At 42.8% G+C, this 21,931-nt stretch overlaps 1 protein-coding gene across 2 annotated transcripts in view; it reads left to right on the top strand.

Moving 5' to 3' along the window:
* Window positions 1-21,931, top strand: part of LOC138665289 (calcium-binding protein 2-like) — a 68,222-nt gene that overhangs the window by 31,061 nt on the left and 15,230 nt on the right. For both annotated transcript variants that reach the window (XM_069752630.1, XM_069752629.1), the window contains exon 4: window positions 19,171-19,280. In XM_069752630.1, the coding sequence (XP_069608731.1) occupies window positions 19,171-19,280 (110 nt within the window). The remainder of the gene's footprint in view (window positions 1-19,170; window positions 19,281-21,931) is intronic.

Raw genomic sequence — 21,931 nt, 5'->3', positions numbered from 1 at the left:
CTGTGCTATATACTATGTGGGCAGTGCTATATACTATGTGGCTGTGGTATATATTACGTGGCTGGGCAATATACTACATTGCTGTGCTCTATACTACGTGGCCTGGGTTATATACTGCATGGGCAGTGTTATATACTATGTCTCTGTGCTATATACTATGTGGCTGTGCTATATACTACATGGCTGTGCAATATACTACATGTCTGTGCTATACACTACGTGTCTGTGCTATATACTACGTGGCTGCACAATATAGTACGTGGCTGGGCAATACAGTATGTGGCTGGGCAATATACTATGTGGCTGTGCTATATACTATGTGTCTGTGCTATGTACTACGTGGCTGGGCAATATACTACGTGGCTGTGCTATATACTATGTGGCTGTGTTATATACTAAATGGGCTGTGTTATATGCTACTTGGCTGTGCTATATACTACGGTGCTGCATTATATATTACGTGGGCTGTTATATGCTACTTGGCTGTGCTATATACTACGTGGCTGTGCTATATACTACGTGATTGTGCTATATACTACGTGGCTGGGCAATATACTACGTGTCTGTGCTATTTACTATGTGGGCTGTGCTATGTACTACGTGGCTGGGCAATATACTACGTGGCTGTGCTATATACTATGTGGCTGTGTTATATACTAAGTGGGCTGTGTTATATGCTTCTTGGCTGTGCTATATACTACGTGGCTGCATTATATATTACGTGGGCTGTTATATGCTACTTGGCTGTGCTCTATACCACGTGACTGTGCTATATACTACGTGGCTGTGCTATATACTACGTGGCTGTGCTATATACTACGTGGCTGTGCTATATATTACGTGGCTGTGCTATATACTACGTGGCTGTGCTATATATTACATGGGCTGTGTTATATACTACGTGGACTGTGTTATACGCTACTTGGCTGTGGTATATTTCTCTGCTGTATCTGTGCATCATGAATTGTGGTATGGGTTAAAGAGGTGGGCCCACTGAGACTCTTTCGCACGGGGCCCTCAAAAACCTGGAGCTGGTCCTGGCTTCACTGATTGGTGACGCCCGCCCGCGAACAATCAGCGACAGTCGCAGTCCGCCTGCGAATTGGGGCAGAATTTGAACCACGCTTCACTAATTGGTCGCGGCCGGCCGACTCCTGTGTATAAATTGCATTATTCTGAAAACTTCATAAATAAACTACATATATATCCAAGAATACCCGATGCGTTAGAATCGGGCCACCATCTAGTCCATTTAATAACGAGTGTCCCACGATAATCTCCCGTGGAGAGCTGTCACATCGGGAGATGTGACCACTCTCCAGGGGCCTCCGGTGATACAATGAAGGCAGGTATCCTCCTGCAGTGGATCACTCTGCCATCAGAGGTCACTGGCATTCTAGCTGTCACTTATGACACTGCTGCATGGAAAAATTCTCAAACAGCTGTGCCGTAAAGTGAGAGCATGAACTCCAGTGAACCCTCAGTGATAACACTGCAGGAACCATTATCTCCTGTCAGTGTGTCACTGGAGGCCCTGTAGAGCGGTCACATTTCCTGATGTGACTGCTCTATAGGGGAGATCATCGTGGGACACTCGTTATTAAATAGATTACGTCGGAACAGGGAGTATTTGTGTTAGTTTATTATTTTATTTTTTACAGGAGATCGAGGGTGTCACATGGATTAGAAGTAACAATAAAGATGTCAAACTGTGTTTAGTGTTTTATTTCATTAAAATACTTTATTCCGGCTGTGTGTTTATTTAACCCATTAACCCCTTTACCCCCCAAGGGTGGTTTGCACGTTAATGACCAGGCCAATTTTTACAATTCTGACCACTGTCCCTTTATGAGGTTATAACTCTGGAACGCTTCAACGGATCCCAGTGATTCTGACATTATTTTCTCGGGACATATTGTACTTCATTTTGAGGGTAAAAATTCTTTGATATTACCTGCGTTTGTTTGTGAAAAAAACGGGAATTTTGCGAAAATTTTGAAAATTTCGCAATTTTCCAAATTTGAATTTTTATGCAATTAAATCACAGAGATATGTCACACAAAATACTTAATAAATAACATTTCCCACGTTTACTTTACATCAGCACAATTTTGGAACCAAAATTTTTTTTTGTTAGGGAGTTATAAGGGTTAAAAGTTGACCAGCAATTTCTCATTTTTACAACACCATTTTTTTTAGGGACCACATCTCATTTGAAGTCATTTTGAGGGGTCTATATGATAGAAAATACCAAAGTGTGACACCATTCTAAAATCTGCACCCCTCAAGGTGCTCAAAACCACATTCAAGAAGTTTATTAACCCTTCTGGTGCTTCACAGGAATTTTTGGAATGTTTAAATAAAAATGAACATTTAATTTTTTTTTTCACAAAAAATTTACTTCAGCTCCAATTTGTTTTATTTTACCAAGGGTAACAGGAGAAAATGGACCCCAAACATTATTGTACAATTTGTCCTGAGTACACCGATACCCCATATGTGGGGGTAAACCACTGTTTGGGCGCATGACAGAGCTCGGAAGGGAAGGAGCGCCGTTTGACTTTTCAATGCAAAATTGACAGGAATTGAGATGGGACGCCATGTTGCGTTTGGAGAGCCACTGATGTGCCTAAACATTGAAACCCCCCAAAAGTGACACCATTTTGGAAAGTAGACCCCCTTAGGAACTTATCTAGACGTGTGGTGAGCACTTTGACCCACAAAGTGCTTCACAGAAGTTTATAAAGCAGAACGGTAAAAATAAAAAATCATATTTTTTCACAAAAATTATCTTTTCGCCCCCAATTTTTTATTTTCCCAAGGGTAAGAGAAGAAATTGGACCCCAAAAGTTGTTGAACAATTTGTCCTGAGTACGCTGATACTTCATATGTGGGGGTAAACCACTGTTTGGGCGCATGGGAGAGCTCGGAAGGGAAGGAGCGTCGTTTGACTTTTCAATGCAAAATTGACAGGAATTGAGATGGGACGCCATGTTGCGTTTGGAGAGCCACTGATGTGCCTAAACATTGAAACCCCCCAAAAGTGACACCATTTTGGAAAGTAGACCCCCTAAGGAATTTATCTAGATGTGTTTTGAGCGTTTGACCCACCAAGGGCTTCACAGAAGTTTATAATGCAGAGCCGTAAAAATAAAACAAAATTTTTTTCCCACAAATTCTTTTTTAGCCCCCAGTTTTGTATTTTCCCGAGGGTAACAGGAGAAATTGGACCCCAAAATTTGTTGTACAATTTATCCTGAGTGCGCTGATACCCCATATGTGGGGGGGGAACCACTGTTTGGCCGCATGGGAGGGCTCGGAAGGGAAGGAGCGCCATTTGGAAGGCAGACTTAGATGGAATGGTCTGCAGGTGTCACATTGCGTTTGCAGAGCCCCTAATGTACCTAAACAGTAGAAACCCCCCACAAGTGACACCATTTTGGAAAGTAGACCCCCTAAGGAACTTATCTAGATGTGTGGTGAGCGCTTTGACCTACCAAGGGCTTCACAGAAGTTTATAATGCAGAGCCGTAAAAATAAAACAAAAATTTTTTCCCACAAAAATTATTTTTTAGCCCCCAGTTTTGTATTTTCCCGAGGGTAACAGGAAAAATTGGACCCCAAAATTTGTTGCTCAATTTGTCTTGAGTACGCTGATACCCCATATGTGGGGGGGAACCACTGTTTGGCCGCATGGGAGGGCTCGGAAGGGAAGGAGCGCCATTTGGAATGCAGACTTAGATGGAATGGTCTGCAGGTGTCACATTGCGTTTGCAGAGCCCCTAATGTACCTAAACAGTAGAATCCCCCCACAAGTGACCCCATATTGGAAACTAGACCCCCCAGGGAACTCATCTAGATGTGTTGTGAGAACTTTGAACCCCTAAGTGTTCCACTACAGTTTATAACGCAGAGCCGTGAAAATAAAAAATCTTTTTTTTCCCACAAAAATTATTTTTTAGCCCCCAGTTTTGTATTTTCCCAAGGGTAACAGGAGAAATTGGACCCCAAAAGTTGTTGTCCTATTTGTCCTGAGTACGCTGATACCCCATATGTTGGGGTAAACCCCTGTTTGGGCACACGGGAGAGCTCGGAAGGGAAGGAGCACTGTTTTACTTTTTCAACGCAGAATTGGCTGGAATTGAGATCGGACGCCATGTCGCGTTTGGAGAGCCCCTGATGTGCCTAAACAGTGGAAACCCCTCAATTATAACTGAAACCCTAATCCAAACACACCCCTAACCCTAATCCCAACAGTAACCCTAACCACACCTCTAACCCTGACACACCCCTAACCCTAATCCCAACCCTATTCCCAACTGTAAATGTAATCTAAACCCTAACCGTAACTTTAGCCCCAACCCTAACTGTAGCCCCAACCCTAGCCCTAACCCTAACCCTAGCCCTAACCCTAGCCCTAACCCTAACCCTAATGGGAAAATGGAAATAAATACATTTTTTTAATTTTTCCCTAACTAAGGGGGTGATGAAGGGGGGTTTGATTTACTTTTATAGCGGGTTTTTTAGCGGATTTTTATGATTGGCAGCCGTCACACACTGAAAGACGCTTTTTATTGCAAAAAATATTTTTTGCGTTACCAGATTTTGAGAGCTATAATTTTTCCATATTTTGGTCCACAGAGTCATGTGAGGTCTTGTTTTTTGCAGGACGAGTTGACGTTTTTATTAGTAACATTTTCGGGCACGTGACATGTTTTGATCGCTTTTTATTACGATTTTTGTGAGGCAGAATGACCAAAAACCAGCTATTCATGAATTTCTTTTGGGGGAGGCGTTTATACCGTTCTGCGTTTGGTAAAATTGATAAAGCAGTTTTATTCTTCGGGTCAGTACGATTACAGCGATACCTCATTTATATCTTTTTTTATGTTTTGGCGCTTTTATACGATAAAAACTATTTTATATAAAAAATAATTATTTTTGCATCGCTTTATTCTCAGGACTATAACTTTTTTATTTTTTTGCTGATGATGCTGTATCGCAGCTCATTTTTTGCGGGACAAGATGATGCTTTCAGCAGTCCCATGGTTATTTATCTCCGTCTTTTTGATCGCGTGTTATTCCACTTTTTGTTCGGCGGTATGATAATAAAGCGTTGTTTTTTGCCTCGTTTTTTTTTTTTTTTCTTACGATGTTTACTGAAGGGGTTAACTAGTGGGCCAGTTTTATAGGTCGGGTCGTTACGGACGTGGCGATACTAAATATGTGTACTTTTATTGTTTTTGTTTTTTTATTTAGATAAAGAAATGTATTTATGGGAATAATATTTTTTTTTTTCATTATTTAGGATTTTTTTTAAAAAATTTTTTTTTTACACACTTGGAAATTTCTTTTTTAACTTTTTTACTTTGTCCCGGGGGGGACAATACAGATCGGTGATCTGACAGTTTGCACAGCACTCTGTCAGATCACTGATCTGTCAAAGAGCGCTGCAGCGTTACCAAGTGCCTGCTCTGAGCAGTCTCTGTGATGCCACCTCCCTCCCTGCAGGACCCGGATGCCGCAGCCATCTTGGATCCGGGCCTTGCTGCAGGGAGGAAGGTAGGAGACCCTCGCAGCAACGCGATCACATCGCGTTGCTGTGGGGGTCTCAGGGAAGCCCGCAGGGAGCCCCCTCCCTGCGCGATGCTTCCCTGCACCGCCGGCACATCGCGATCATGTTTGATCGCGGTGTGCCGGGGGTTAATGTGCCGGGGGCGGTCCGTGACCGCTCCTGGCACATAGTGCCGGATGTCAGCTGCGATAAGCAGCTGACACCCGGCCGCGATCGGCCGCGCTCCCCCCGTGAGCACGGCCGATCGCGCTGGACGTACTATTCCGTCCTTGGGAAGTAGGGCCCACCCCACATGGACGGAATAGTACGTCTAATGGCAGAAAGGGGTTAACAACTATAGTATTAGTAATGGATAGGTGTCTTATTGACACCTCTCCATTACTAAGCCGGGCTTCATGAAACCTTCCAATACAAAGGTGACATCAACCCCACAAATATTGCCCCATATGCCACCACTACAGGGAAGTGGGAAGAGAGAGGCTAAGTGCCAAAATTGGTGCATCTTACAGATATGTCATTTCTGGGGCGGCTGTGAGCTGGTGTTTGTAGCTGGAGGGGCCATGGCCCCTTCCTAGGCTATCAATATCAGCCCGCAGCTGTCTACAAAGCCTTTTCTGGCTATCAATTATAGGGGGACCCCATGTAATTTTTTTGGGGGTCCCCTATTTTAATAGCCAGCAAAGGCTAAATATACAGCTGCGGACTGATATTCATATTCTGGGAAGATCCATGGGTATTAACCCCTTCCTAGGCTATAAACATCGTCCCCCAGTCGCTGGCTTTCCCTCTCTGGTGCCTAAAATTGCGCGGGAGCCCACACCATTTTTCTTCATATTTAAAAAAATTAAACAGATATTACGTTTAAGGCCGGGGTCACACTTGCAAGAAACTCGCACGAGTCTTGCACCTGAATACCCGACACAGCACTCAGGACCGAAGGGTGTGGCTGCATGTATTTCTATGCAGCTCAATGCTCCGGTCCGAGTGCTGGCAGCAGTGCCAGGCATTGAGGTGCAAGACTCGTGCGAGTTTCTCGCAAGTGCGACCCCGGCCTAACGCAGATTTTGTGTGTGTCTTTATTTGACTCTTTATATACCATTTTATTATGTTTATTACAAAACATTGGGCTTGGTATTATCTATCTATAGATATATCTAACTATCTATCTACTAATAACAATAGGAACAGCACAACGTTTTACTTATCTTCGGGTGCAAGGCCCCCAGGCAACCTGTTTGGTTATCCAAATTCCACACAAATTCAAAAAAGAGGGCAGCACTCCATATCCTTGGTGAAAAACGTGCAGGATTTATTCAACCCACATGTCTAGGCGGCGATGAGCCTTTCTCAAGCAGTGGGTGTTTCCAGAAATTGTATATTTATAGGTGTCTTAACAATCCTTAATTACAACCAATCTCATTATACATTTCACAGGGTGCATATTATACAGTTATTAACGTGCATTATTGCTAATTAACATTTACTATAGTTCACATAAAGTGCATCAGGTTGTCTCCGGGAACCACATAGTGTCCAAATGCTGCAATTGACCCCTCCAGTGTCCAAATGTTGCAATTGACCCCTCCGGACCAAAATGCCACAATTGCGACAACTAAATGTTGCGGGTGTTCACATGCACCACAATAGTATCATAAATGCAAATATATATATATATATATATATATATATATATATATATATTATTCCAAGATTTTAGTTTATTTATAACTTGGCCAGCAATCCATTCACTTTACTGTCAATATCTCAGTAAGATTATTCAACAAAATTTGTTTTCAAAATAAAAAAACAAAAAATGTTTTAAATTAATTTACTACAGAAAATTTTATTTGGGAAAATCCCCATCCTCCATGTTGCCATGTTCCTATAGATCTATCTATCTATCTATAGATCTATCTATCTATATATATCTATTACCACCTATAAATAGATATATCTGTCTATCTATCTGTGTGTAAACATTATTCTTCAATGGAGTATGTAAAAGAGGAGGTTGGACAAGGAAATTACATTACATTTTTTTTTGTTAAATAATATATCTATATTTAGCTTACAAAAATGCAGACAAATCCGCATGAAAAAAAAACGCAAGAAAATCCGCGCTGATTTTCAAGTGCGTTTTCTGCCAAGAGAGGAAAAATCTGCGCAGAAAATTCCACAGGCAAATCTGCAACGTGTGCACATACCCTAATGAAAGTTGTGCAGGAGTACGATGTGCTGAATTTATCAGACGCGCACGACATTGATAACATGATCCATATTCATTCTCGCGTGCACATCTTAATGAATTCAATACATTGTACTCCATCATTCCTCCATGCACCTCCACAGAAGTGCTACTCTGGTTAAACACTGGAGTAGTATTTCTGGGGTAAGAAATGCCAGAACTATTCTTGAATTTGGTGGTTGGATGCAGCTATGTCTCTGTGCAACTTCTCAAAGAATTTTACACAAGTTTTCTGGCATGAAAGCTTTGATGAATGGTCCCAAAATTGTGAACCCAGCTTTAGCTTACCTTTTTAATGATTCACAGGTAACGGCTGTTTGGCTAAGTTATCAGAAACAAGTTGAAAAAGTATGATTTTAATTTAAAAAAAGATGACTTTCCAACTGTACTCTCATCAGTATGCATTTTGGGGTTTTGTGTCTCACACCCACTTAAAGAGATAGATTGCGGGATGGATGTCGGGGTTAAGAAGTAAAGGGATCAACTGCTGGGAAGGAATTTAAAAGTACTAAATTAAAAGAGGTCCATGGGAGCGTGGACCAGGTCATAGATTAACATAAGTGGGCCTCTTTTATGGTCCAAAGTTGGGTTGGGCATCTGTGGCTACTGTATATTTGTCAGGTAAGGTCACCTATTTCATGATAGTAGGAACAGAGAAACCTCATAATTTTTAGTGGATTGTGATAGTCTAAGGTGTTTGCTTCCAAATTAACTTTAATATTTCCTTTTGTAGAGATAATATTTCAAGAACCCACCCAGGAGAAAATAGAGGAATCCTATTGCTTCAGATGCGTGATTTAATAGTTTGTTGAGTTTTCATAGGCTGCCATTGTTCTGGCAGGTCTTCTTTACCCAGTATGATGTGCTACTGAGAACAATGATGTTTCTTGCAGCATTTTGCCTGTTCGTCTGGTGATTTAGACTGCACAGTTGGCCTGTTTAGACTGCACAATGCTCGTTCATGATAACTGTACATTACAAATGGACCTTAAAGGGGTTCTCTAACAATATGATAAAATGACCATTATACAGTATTTCACACTGTAGCCTGTCATATTCCCATATCAGGATGGGTTGCAGTCTGCAGAAACACATCTTGAGACATGTCTCAACTGACTGAAAAGCAGCATCGTAAACACAGTTACCTCACTCAGCTGCCACAGCAGGGCTGTGACATGAGAAGAAATACATTTTCTAATAAACACAACAATACAATTGACATATTTAAGCTCAGTGCTGGAAAATGGCTGTGGCCAGCTCCTCACACATTAATAGGAGACATTGAGACTGCTGTATACACATCACATAGGAGACACATATACAGCTGTATATAAACCACAGGAGACGCTGGGGCATAGACATCACAGAAGACACTAGGGCTGGGGCATAGACATCAGAGGAGACATGGGGCTGGGGCATAGACATTACAGGAGATACTTTGAGACTGTGGTTTAGAAATCAAAGAAGACACTTTGGAGCTGCAGCATAGACATGACATAAGACATGGGGCTGCTGTATAGATACAGGAGATGTAAGGCTGTGGTATAGACATCACAGGAGACACTTTGGGGCTGTGGCATAGACATCAAAGGAGACATGGGGCTGCAGTAAAGACTTCACAGGATACACTTTGGTGTTGCGGCATAGACATCATGAGACATGTGGCTGTGATATATACATCACAGGAGACACTTTGGGGTTGCGTTATAGACATCACGGAGAACACTTTGGGGCTGCAGAACAGACATCACAGGAGACATGGTGCTGCGGTATAGACATCATCACAGGAGACACTTTGGGGCTGCAGAACATACATCACAGGAGACACTTTAGGGCTGCATCACAGGCATAACAGAAGACACTTTAGGATTGTGGCATAGACATCACAGGAGACATGGGTCTGCGGTAAAGACATCACAGGATATACTTTGGGGCTGCGGTACAGATATAACAGGAGATACATTGGTGCTGGGTTATAGACATCACAAGAGACACTTTGGGGCTGGGGTATAAGGGCTGACACTAGGAATTTTGAGGCCCAATACGGGCAACATTTTTTCAGCCCCCTTGAAACTCTGTCCAGGCTCCACCATAGCCTCGCCTCCATCCCTCAAACCTTCCACAGTCCCACCACCCTCTTTTGAAAAAACTTCACTTCTGCATCATGTCCTCACCAATAACGTATTAACAGCTCCCATCACCAGATTACATACAGTACATAACCAGCAGCTTTTGTTTTGGCCAAAAGAGTTTTTTTATTCCGCCACCACGAAAAGGTAGACTCTTTTGGCCGGGCTCTATTCTACTGTAACTTACTAAACATTTGTTAAAATATCCAAGACAATTTTACGTATATTTTTATTTACCTTTCAATTTTTAAAATGACCAATAATATCATATACAAGGGACAAATACCACTGCAACATGACCGAATCACATGTTGCCACCACATAGTGACCAAATAATACCACCTACAAGGAACAAACACCGCCACACCATGACCAGATCACATATTACCACCACAGTGACCAAATAATATCACATGCAAGGAACAAATACCACCACACTATGGCCGGACCACATATTACCACCACATAGTGACCGAATACTACAGTACTGATCATTAATAAAAAAAACGCAATACTAATGCAATTATACACAGGAGATCTGTACTTAGTATTCAGTGTCCGTGTACAGGTAATACAGTGATCATCAGTGACATTAAACAGGAGCTCTGTATATAGTGTCAGTGTACAGGTAATACAGTGATCACCAGTGACATTATACACAGGAGCTCTGTATATAATATATAGTGGCAGTGTACAGGTAATACAGGGATCCCCAGTGACATTATACATAGGAGCTCTGTATTTTAGTATCAGTGTACAGGTAATACAGTGATCACTGGTGACATTATACACAGGAGCTCTGTATTTTAGTGGCAGTGTACAGGTAATACAGTGATCACTGGTGACATTATACACAGGAACTCTGTATATAGTGTCAGTGTACAAGTAATACCGTGATCACTAGTGACATTATACACAGGAGCTCTGTATATAGGATACAGTATATAGTGTAGGTGTACAGGTAATTGACTCATCGGTGACGTCTCTAGTTGAAGTGCTGCATCTTCGCTTTACTTCATCCATTTCAGACCATGATCACCTCTTCTATCCAGGACTCTTCTCTGCAGAAAATAACACAGTTCTCTAGAGCACATTCCCCAATTTTCCCCCAACCTCTATATTACGCCAGATGAAGAAAAAAGCAACCGTATCGCCCTGCACAGTAACAGGACCTCTCCTCCTCACACTGAAAGCAGTATCCTCAAAAATAATATCCTATAATTTTACCCTACATTAATAATTTCCCACATTCTGGACCCCACATGTCCTCCCATTCTGAACCTCACGCGTCCACCCATTCCACCTCATGTCTCTACATATTGCCCCCATAGACATCCATAATAGTATAATGAATCCTATAGTCATATATAGTAATATAATGCAGCCCTATAGCAGTATAATGCACCCCCATAGTATAATGCAACTCAATAGTGGTATAATGCACCCCAATAGTATAATGCAGCCCCATAGTAGTATAATGCACTCCAAAATATAATGCTCCCCATGTCGGTATAATGCACCCCCATAGTATAATGCAGCCCCATAGTAACATAGTAACATAGTAACATAGTTAGTAAGGCCGAAAAAAGACATTTGTCCATCCAGTTCAGCCTATATTCCATTATAATAAATACCCAGATCTACGTCCTTCTACAGAACCTAATAATTGTATGATACAATATTGTTCTGCTCCAGGAAGACATCCAGGCCTCTCTTGAACCCCTCGACTGAGTTCGCCATCACCACCTCCTCAGGCAAGCAATTCCAGGTTCTCACTGCCCTAACAGTAAAGAATCCTCTTCTATGTTGGTGGAAAAACCTTCTCTCCTCCAGACGCAAAGAATGCCCCCTTGTGCCCGTCACCTTCCTTGGTATAAACAGATCCTCAGCGAGATATTTGTATTGTCCCCTTATATACTTATGCATGGTTATTAGATCGCCCCTCAGTCGTCTTTTTTCTAGACTAAATAATCCTAATTTCGCTAATCTATCTGGGTATTGTAGTTCTCCCATCCCCTTTATTAATTTTGTTGCCCTCCTTTGTACTCTCTCTAGTTCCATTATATCCTTCCTGAGCACCGGTGCCCAAAACTGGACACAGTACTCCATGTGCGGTCTAACTAGGGATTTGTACAGAGGCAGTATAATGCTCTCATCATGTGTATCCAGACCTCTTTTAATGCACCCCATGATCCTGTTTGCCTTGGCAGCTGCTGCCTGGCACTGGCTGCTCCAGGTAAGTTTATCATTAACTAGGATCCCCAAGTCCTTCTCCCTGTCAGATTTACCCAGTGGTTTCCCGTTCAGTGTGTAATGGTGATATTGATTCCCTCTTCCCATGTGTATAACCTTACATTTATCATTGTTAAACCTCATCTGCCACCTTTCAGCCCAAGTTTCCAACTTATCCAGATCCATCTGTAGCAGAATACTATCTTCTCTTGTATTAACTGCTTTACATAGTTTTGTATCATCTGCAAATATCGATATTTTACTGTGTAAACCTTCTACCAGATCATTAATGAATATGTTGAAGAGAACAGGTCCCAATACTGACCCCTGCGGTACCCCACTGGTCACAGCGACCCAGTTAGAGACTATACCATTTATAACCACCCTCTGCTTTCTATCACTAAGCCAGTTACTAACCCATTTACACACATTTTCCCCCAGACCAAGCATTCTCATTTTGTGTACCAACCTCTTGTGCGGCACGGTATCAAACGCTTTGGAAAAATCGAGATATACCACGTCCAATGACTCACCGTGGTCCAGCCTATAGCTTACCTCTTCATAAAAACTGATTAGATTGGTTTGACAGGAGCGATTTCTCATAAACCCATGCTGATATGGAGTTAAACAGTTATTCTCATTGAGATAATCCAGAATAACATCCCTCAGAAACCCTTCAAATATTTTACCAACAATAGAGGTTAGACTTACTGGCCTATAATTTCCAGGTTCACTTTTAGAGCCCTTTTTGAATATTGGCACCACATTTGCTATGCGCCAATCCTGCGGAACAGACCCTGTCGCTATAGAGTCACTAAAAATAAGAAATAATGGTTTATCTATTACATTACTTAGTTCTCTTAGTACTCGTGGGTGTATGCCATCCGGACCCGGAGATTTATCTATTTTAATCTTATTTAGCCGGTTTCGCACCTCTTCTTGGGTTAGATTGGTGACCCTTAATATAGGGTTTTCATTGTTTCTTGGGATTTCACCTAGCATTTCATTTTCCACCGTGAATACCGTGGAGAAGAAGGTGTTTAATATGTTAGCTTTTTCCTCGTCATCTACAACCATTCTTTCCTCACTATTTTTTAAGGGGCCTACATTTTCAGTTTTTATTCTTTTACTATTGATATAGTTGAAGAACAGTTTGGGATTAGTTTTACTCTCCTTAGCAATGTGCTTCTCTGTTTCCTTTTTGGCAGCTTTAATTAGTTTTTTAGATAAAGTATTTTTCTCCCTATAGTTTTTTAGAGCTTCAATGGTGCCATCCTGCTTTAGTAGTGCAAATGCTTTCTTTTTACTGTTAATTGCCTGTCTTACTTCTTTGTTTAGCCACATTGGGTTTTTCCTATTTCTAGTCCTTTTATTCCCACAAGGTATAAACTGCTTACACTGCCTATTTAGGATGTTCTTAAACATTTCCCATTTATTATCTGTATTCTCATTTCTGAGGATATTGTCCCAGTCTACCAGATTAAGGGCATCTCTAAGCTGTTCAAACTTTGCCTTCCTAAAGTTCAGTGTTTTTGTGACTCCCTGACAAGTCCCCCTAGTGAAAGACAGGTGAAACTGCACAATATTGTGGTCGCTATTTCCTAGATGCCCGACCACCTGCAGATTTGTTATTCTGTCAGGTCTATTAGATAGTATTAGGTCTAAAAGTGCTGCTCCTCTGGTTGGATTCTGCACCAATTGTGAAAGATAATTTTTCTTGGTTATTAGCAGAAACCTGTTGCCTTTATGGGTTTCACAGGTTTCTGTTTCCCAGTTAATATCCGGGTAGTTAAAGTCCCCCATAACCAGGACCTCATTATGGGTTGCAGCTTCATCTATCTGCTTTAGAAGTAGACTTTCCATGCTTTCTGTTATATTTGGGGGTTTGTAACAGACCCCAATGAGAATTTTGTTACCATTTTTCCCTCCATTAATTTCAACCCATATGGACTCGACATCCTCATTCCCTTCGCTAATATCCTCCCTTAAAGTGGACTTTAGACAAGACTTTACATAGAGACAAACCCCTCCTCCTCTCCGATTTTTACGATCCTTTCTAAACAGACTGTAACCCTGTAAGTTAACTGCCCAGTCATAGCTTTCATCTAACCATGTCTCGGTTATTCCCACTATGTCAAAGTTACCTGTAGATATTTCTGCTTCTAGTTCTTCCATCTTGTTTGTCAGGCTTCTGGCGTTTGCGAGCATGCAGTTCAGAGGATTTTGTTTTGTTCCAATCTCCTCACTGTGGATTGTTTTAGAAATGTTCTTACCTCCCTTCTGAGTATGTTTTCCTGGGTCGTCTTTGTTCGAGTCTAATGTTTTTCTTCCCGTCCCCTCTTCTTCTAGTTTAACGCCCTCCTGATGAGTGTAGCGAGTCTTCTGGCGAATGTGTGTTTCCCAGGTTTGTTGAGGTGTAGTCCGTCTCTGGCGAGGAGTCCATCATACCAGTAATTCACACCGTGGTCCAGGAATCCAAATCCTTGTTGTCTGCACCATCGTCTTAGCCAGTTGTTTGCATCAAGGATCCTGTTCCATCTCCTGGTGCCATGCCCGTCTACTGGAAGGATAGAAGAAAAAACTACCTGTGCATCCAGTTCCTTTACTTTCTTCCCCAACTCTTCAAAGTCCTTGCAGATTGTCGGTAGGTCCTTCCTTGCCGTGTCATTGGTGCCAACATGTATCAGAAGAAATGGGTGGACGTCCTTGGAGCTGAAGAGCTTTGGTATCCTATCGGTCACATCCTTGATCATCGCACCTGGAAGGCAGCATACTTCTCTTGCAGTTATGTCCGGTCTGCAGATGGCTGCTTCTGTGCCTCTCAGTAGTGAGTCTCCCACCACCACCACTCTTCGTTGCTTCTTGGCTGCACTTTTTGCTGTCACTTGTTGCTGTGTGCCCTTTTCTTTTTTGCTTGCTGGTATTGCTTCATTCTTAGGTGTGCCATCTTCATCCTCTACAAAGATTTGATATCGGTTCTTCAGTTGTGTGGTTGGTGATTTCTCCATGGTCTTCTTGCTTCTTTTGGTCACATGCTTCCACTCCTTTGCTTTTGGAGGTTCTCTGACACTTTTTGCACCTTCTGTGACCAGTAGAGATGCTTCTGTTCTGTCTAGAAAGTCTTCATTCTCTTTGATGAGTTTCAAAGTTGCTATTCTTTCTTCCAGACCCCGCACCTTTTCTTCTAAAAGGGCCACTAGTCTACACTTCTGACAGGTGAAATTGGATTCTTCTTCTGGTCGATCTGTGAACATGTAGCACATGCTGCAGCTCACCATGTAGGTTGTCACATCTGCCATGTTGCTCCTAGATCCTGCTGACTTGCTGTGTGTTTTCCTTCTTGTGTAATCTACTCAGCCAAGCTCTCTTGCAATAATGTCCTACAGGCAAAAATTCGCGCGCCGTAAGGCGCGCGGTTTGGTGATGCTTTCGAAGCAGCTGGTCCCGGCTGTACCCAACGATCTTCTAGCTTAGGGAGACTTCGCTTCTCCCAGAAGGCACCTGGAATATGCAAATTAGCCTCCTGAAGCTTGAATCCCTGGTTTGGTGATGCTTTCGAAGCAGCTGGTCCCGGCTGTACCCAACGATCTTCTAGCTTAGGGAGACTTCGCTTCTCCCAGAAGGCACCTGGAATATGCAAATTAGCCTCCTGAAGCTTGAATCCCTGGTTTGGTGATGCTTTCGAAGCAGCTGGTCCCGGCTGTACCCAACGATCTTCTAGCTTAGGGAGACTTCGCTTCTCCCAGAAGGCACCTGGAATATGCAAATTAGCCTCCTGAAGCTTGAATCCCTGGTTTGGTGATGCTTTCGAAGCAGCTGGTCCCGGCTGTACCCAACGATCTTCTAGCTTAGGGAGACTTCGCTTCTCCCAGAAGGCACCTGGAATATGCAAATTAGCCTCCTGAAGCTTGAATCCCTGGTTTGGTGATGCTTTCGAAGCAGCTGGTCCCGGCTGTACCCAACGATCTTCTAGCTTAGGGAGACTTCGCTTCTCCCAGAAGGCACCTGGAATATGCAAATTAGCCTCCTGAAGCTTGAATCCCTGGTTTGGTGATGCTTTCGAAGCAGCTGGTCCCGGCTGTACCCAACGATCTTCTAGCTTAGGGAGACTTCGCTTCTCCCAGAAGGCACCTGGAATATGCAAATTAGCCTCCTGAAGCTTGAATCCCTGGTTTGGTGATGCTTTCGAAGCAGCTGGTCCCGGCTGTACCCAACGATCTTCTAGCTTAGGGAGACTTCGCTTCTCCCAGAAGGCACCTGGAATATGCAAATTAGCCTCCTGAAGCTTGAATCCCTGGTTTGGTGATGCTTTCGAAGCAGCTGGTCCCGGCTGTACCCAACGATCTTCTAGCTTAGGGAGACTTCGCTTCTCCCAGAAGGCACCTGGAATATGCAAATTAGCCTCCTGAAGCTTGAATCCCTGGTTTGGTGATGCTTTCGAAGCAGCTGGTCCCGGCTGTACCCAACGATCTTCTAGCTTAGGGAGACTTCGCTTCTCCCAGAAGGCACCTGGAATATGCAAATTAGCCTCCTGAAGCTTGAATCCCTGGTTTGGTGATGCTTTCGAAGCAGCTGGTCCCGGCTGTACCCAACGATCTTCTAGCTTAGGGAGACTTCGCTTCTCCCAGAAGGCACCTGGAATATGCAAATTAGCCTCCTGAAGCTTGAATCCCTGGTTTGGTGATGCTTTCGAAGCAGCTGGTCCCGGCTGTACCCAACGATCTTCTAGCTTAGGGAGACTTCGCTTCTCCCAGAAGGCACCTGGAATATGCAAATTAGCCTCCTGAAGCTTGAATCCCTGGTTTGGTGATGCTTTCGAAGCAGCTGGTCCCGGCTGTACCCAACGATCTTCTAGCTTAGGGAGACTTCGCTTCTCCCAGAAGGCACCTGGAATATGCAAATTAGCCTCCTGAAGCTTGAATCCCTGGTTTGGTGATGCTTTCGAAGCAGCTGGTCCTGGCTGTACCCAACGATCTTCTAGCTTAGGGAGACTTCGCTTCTCCCAGAAGGCACCTGGAATATGCAAATTAGCCTCCTGAAGCTTGAATCCCTGGTTTGGTGATGCTTTCGAAGCAGCTGGTCCCGGCTGTACCCAACGATCTTCTAGCTTAGGGAGACTTCGCTTCTCCCAGAAGGCACCTGGAATATGCAAATTAGCCTCCTGAAGCTTGAATCCCTGGTTTTGCATAGTATAATGCACCCCATAATATAATGCACCCACATAGTGGTATAATGTACTCCCATAGTATAATACAGCCCCATGTTGGTATAATGCACCCCCATAGTATAATGCATCCCCATTGCAGCATAATGCACTTGCATTGTAGTATAATGCAGCCCCATAATATAACACACCCCATAGTGGTATAATGCATAATATAATGCACTTCCATAGTGGTATAATGCACCCCCATAGTATATAATGCACCCCCATAGTGTATAATGCAGCCCCAAAGTAGTGTAATGCACCTCCATAGTGTATAATGCGTCCTCATAGTATAATGCACCTCCATAGAAGTATAATGCACCCCCATAGTAGTATAATGAAGCCCCATAATATAATTCACTCCCATAGTGGTATAATGCACCCTATAATATAATGCATCTACATAGTTTATAATGCATCCTCAATGTATAATGCACCCCCATAGTGTATAATGCATCCCCATAGTGTGTAATGCAGCCCCATAGTAGTATAATGCATCCCCATAGTGTGTAATGCAGCCCCATAGTAGTATAATGCACCCCCATAGTGTATAATGCATCCCCATAGTACAGTATAATGCAGCGCCATAGTGAAATTGCACCCCCATAGTATAATGCAGCCCCATACCGCAGCTTTACAAAAAATAAAAAAGTTTCTCCTTACCTGGCCGAAATCCAGCGATGTCCTCCCCTACAATTCAGCTGAGGCGCGGACCTTTGTTCCAGCCTTGCAGAGCTGGAGTCCTGGGTTCAAATCCCACTAAGGACAACATCTGCAAGGAGTTTGTATGTTCTCCCCATGTTTGCGTGGGTTTCCTCCAGGTATAGAGTTAAACTACTAAATGGCAAGATTTCCATCACATCCAGGGGTACAGCTCACGCAGGTCAACATCTCCTATGCTTTCCCTGCCGTTTCTACGGACCAGTCGGGTCCCAACTGTGCATCAGCTCCAATCCTGGTCTCGGGTCCCGGGCGATCAAAATAACGTATCTGCACCAAAATGGTATCAATAAAAACGTCAGCTCGGCACGCAAAAAATAAGCCCTCACGCGATCACGAAAAATGGAGACGCTACAGGTCTCGGTAAATGGACACTTTTTTTCGTTTTCAAACTTTTACATTTTTTTTCACCACTTAGACAGAAAAGAACCGAGACATGTTCGGTGTCTATGAACTCGTAATGACCTGGAGAATCATAATGGCAGGTCAGTTTTAGCATTTAGTGAACCTAGCAAAAAAGCCAAACAAAAAACAAGTGTGGGATTGCACTTTTTTCTGCAATTTCACCTCACTTGGATTTTTTTTTCCCGTTTTCTGTTACACGACATGGTAAAACCAATGGTGTCGTTCAAAAGGACAAGTCGTTTTGCAAAAGATAAGCCCTCACACAGCCATAGTGACCAAAAAATAAAAAAGTTATGGCTCTGGGAAGAAGAGGAGCAAAAAATAAAAATGCAAAACCAAAAATACCCCAGGTCGTTAAGGGGTTAATACTGTATATTATTATATTCTCTAAGTGATTTGCTTTACCTGAGAGTTCTCCTGGAATCATATATTCAGCGAGACATTTAACATCACAGTTTGATGCCTGGGAGAGTTATTTATATCTGTTGGATTTTCCCTACACAAACGTATGACATATTAATGTTCATCTTTTTCCACATCATGTATATAGAATAAAAGTGCACGGGCTCTGCATACCGATAACTGTATATAGTGCATTTCCATCTGGATGCCTACTAACTTTCTATCATTTTTTATTGCTCTTCATGATTGTTTATAGTGGGTGGTCGTGTGGACTTTGAAGATTTTGTGGAATTGATTGGACCAAAGATGCTGGCAGAAACAGAAAATATGGTGGGAGTACGAGAGCTGAAGATTGCATTTAGAGAAGTGAGAAAAAACTATTACAGGATTTGCTTACAAAAATGTAACGAAAATGTTAGCTGCACCAAAACTCTAATGAAAATGCTTCATCTGATCGATGCTAGGTTCTTAAATACAGTGGCATGTAAAAGTTTGGGCACCCCTGGTCAAAGTTACTGTTATTGTGAACCGTTAAGCAAGTCGAAGATGAAATATGACATATTTTGTTTGTATTTTAGGCACAAAACATATATAGATTTTCATCTTTTACATTTTAAAAATTACTAAGAGGAAAATGGGCCAATGCAAAAATGTGGGCTCCCTGCATGGTTAGTACATGGTAGCACCACTTTTTGAAAGCATCCCAGCTTGTAAACGCTTTTTGTAGCCAGCCAAGAGTCTTTCAATCCTTGTTTGAGGGATTTTCATCGATTTTTCTTTGGAAAACTCTTCCAGTTCTGTGAGATTCCTGGGCTGTCTTGCATGCACTGCTATTTTGAAGTCTAGCTACAGATTGTCAATGATGTTTAGATCAGGGGATGGTGAGGGCGGTTATAAAACCTTCAGCTTGCCCCTTTTGAGGTTATTGTTTATTTTGACGTGTTTAGGATAATTTTCCATTTTTAGAAGTCATCCTCTTTTCAACTTCAGCTTTTTTAACAGATGCTTGCATCAAGAATTTGTTTAAAATTTCATTGAATCCATTCTTCCGGCGACCTGTCAGATTTTCCCCATGCCATTGGCAGTAACACAACCCCTAATCATGATTGATCCACCCCCATGCTCAATGGTTTGCGAGTTGCTCTTTTCCTGAAATTCTGTACCTTTTTTTTTTCCACACATACCTTTGATCATTGTGGCCAAAAAGTTCTATTTTAACCTCATCGGTCCACAGAGCCTGTTTAAAAACGCATGACGTTTGATTAGATGTTCTTTTGCATATTTTTGACACTGAATTTTATGGTGATGATGCAGGAGTTTTTTTCTGATAAATCTATGAAGGCCATGTTTGTTCTAGTGTTCAGAGACACCTGCACAATATACCACAACTCCAGACAATAGAGCAGGCATCCCTGCATGTTCTTTCTTCATTCGACAGGGATAACGACTCACTTACCATCACAGCCCCCTGTGCCGCACTTCCTCCTCCCACTGCTGCCCAGCTTGCAGATCCCCAGGCACTGTACTTAAGGTGCACGCATGCTCTCTCTCCTTAAAGGAACAGCGCGCACCGTTCTAAAGTGTCCCCAGCCTAATGGGAGGTGCCTGAGCAACATGTGCACTGTCTTGTTTGCCAGTCCCTGCTTATCTGTCAGTACCTGCCTTCCCGTACCTGCTGCATGTTCCTGGATTCCAGCCGTAAATGCCAACACCTGCACATCAGCCATGCCCACCAAAACCTGTCTGTACTTGTCATGCCTGCCTGTATACCAGCCGTACCTGCTTTCACCTGCTGTGCCAGCCTGAATGCTAGCCATACCTGCCTGGTACGCTTGCTTGGCTTCTTCCTTCAAAAGGCCAATCATGCTGCGGATCTCAGCTTTGACCTTCTCTGAATCCATGCTAATTGACCGGGTGAAGCTGGCCAAGCATCATTAGGAGATCCGTTGTGCTGAGGGAAGGTGTTTCTGTGGCCGCAGTCCAGAACAGTTAATCTGCTCCTGTCCTGAAAAAATGGGAAACTCCGGAGCCTAGTATCTATTGGAAAGGTGACCTTGGGTGAGGAATACTCCTCTCCTCCACTGACTGTCAGTATTCATTTCCTATGGCAACAATGGTTTAGTTGAATCCTATCTGGACATTATTTCCATGGGAAATTTTATTCAAATGGAAGTTGTGGACTGCGATCATATGCCCATCCAATATAGAGCAAATCAATCAGATTCTGAACAACTTCCTGTGGCACTTCATAAATGCTCATCACAGTGATTGGGGCAAAATCCTGCTATGGGCGAAATTCTCATATAACAACCATGTGAGTAAATCTTCAGCTAAATCTCAATTTTTTGTCGTGAACCGTCAACATCCCAATATTCCATTCAACTGTGTCTACTACCACCGGCATTCCTGTTGCTGAAAGTCTCATCAGGGGCTTCACTAAAATCTGGGAGGACACCAAGACCACATTAATGAAATCTTCAGAATGGATAAAGAGACATGTGGACAAGATACATATGGACCCGCCTCTGTTTTGCCCTGGGGATAAGGTTTAACTTTCTTTGAAGTTCATCTCAAGCTATCCTTGTATAAGTTGGGTCCTCGTTTCATTGGTCCATTCGGGGTTCTCAAACAGATTAATACCGTATCTTACAAGATTGAACTTCTGGCCTCTTTACAAGTCCCCAATTTATTTAATGTATCTCTCCTCAAGCATGTCATCCTCAGTCCCTTCTTCAAAGACCCAGGTATCACTCCTGCTCCAGACAGCTCTGAGGACATTTTTGAGGTGGAGAATATTTTAGCCACAAAAAGGGTAACAGGAAAAACTTTTTTTGGTGTATTGGAAGGGGTTTGGTTCTGAGGAAACGTCGTGCGAGCCCAGGGAGAATAGCCATGCCCCTCTCCTCCTGGAGAAATTTATTGTGGGCTTGAAAAAGAGGGGATGTAAAGAGGGGGTACTGTAGCGCCAGTGTCCCTGCACGATTCCTTCCTCACCAGACAGGGACGCTGACTTACCA

This window comes from Ranitomeya imitator, chromosome 2 (assembly GCF_032444005.1).
Source record: "Ranitomeya imitator isolate aRanImi1 chromosome 2, aRanImi1.pri, whole genome shotgun sequence".
NCBI classification, from domain to species: Eukaryota; Metazoa; Chordata; class Amphibia; order Anura; family Dendrobatidae; genus Ranitomeya; species Ranitomeya imitator.
Note: the sequence above shows the minus strand (reverse complement) of the source record. Positions and strands in the feature narration are given on the sequence as shown.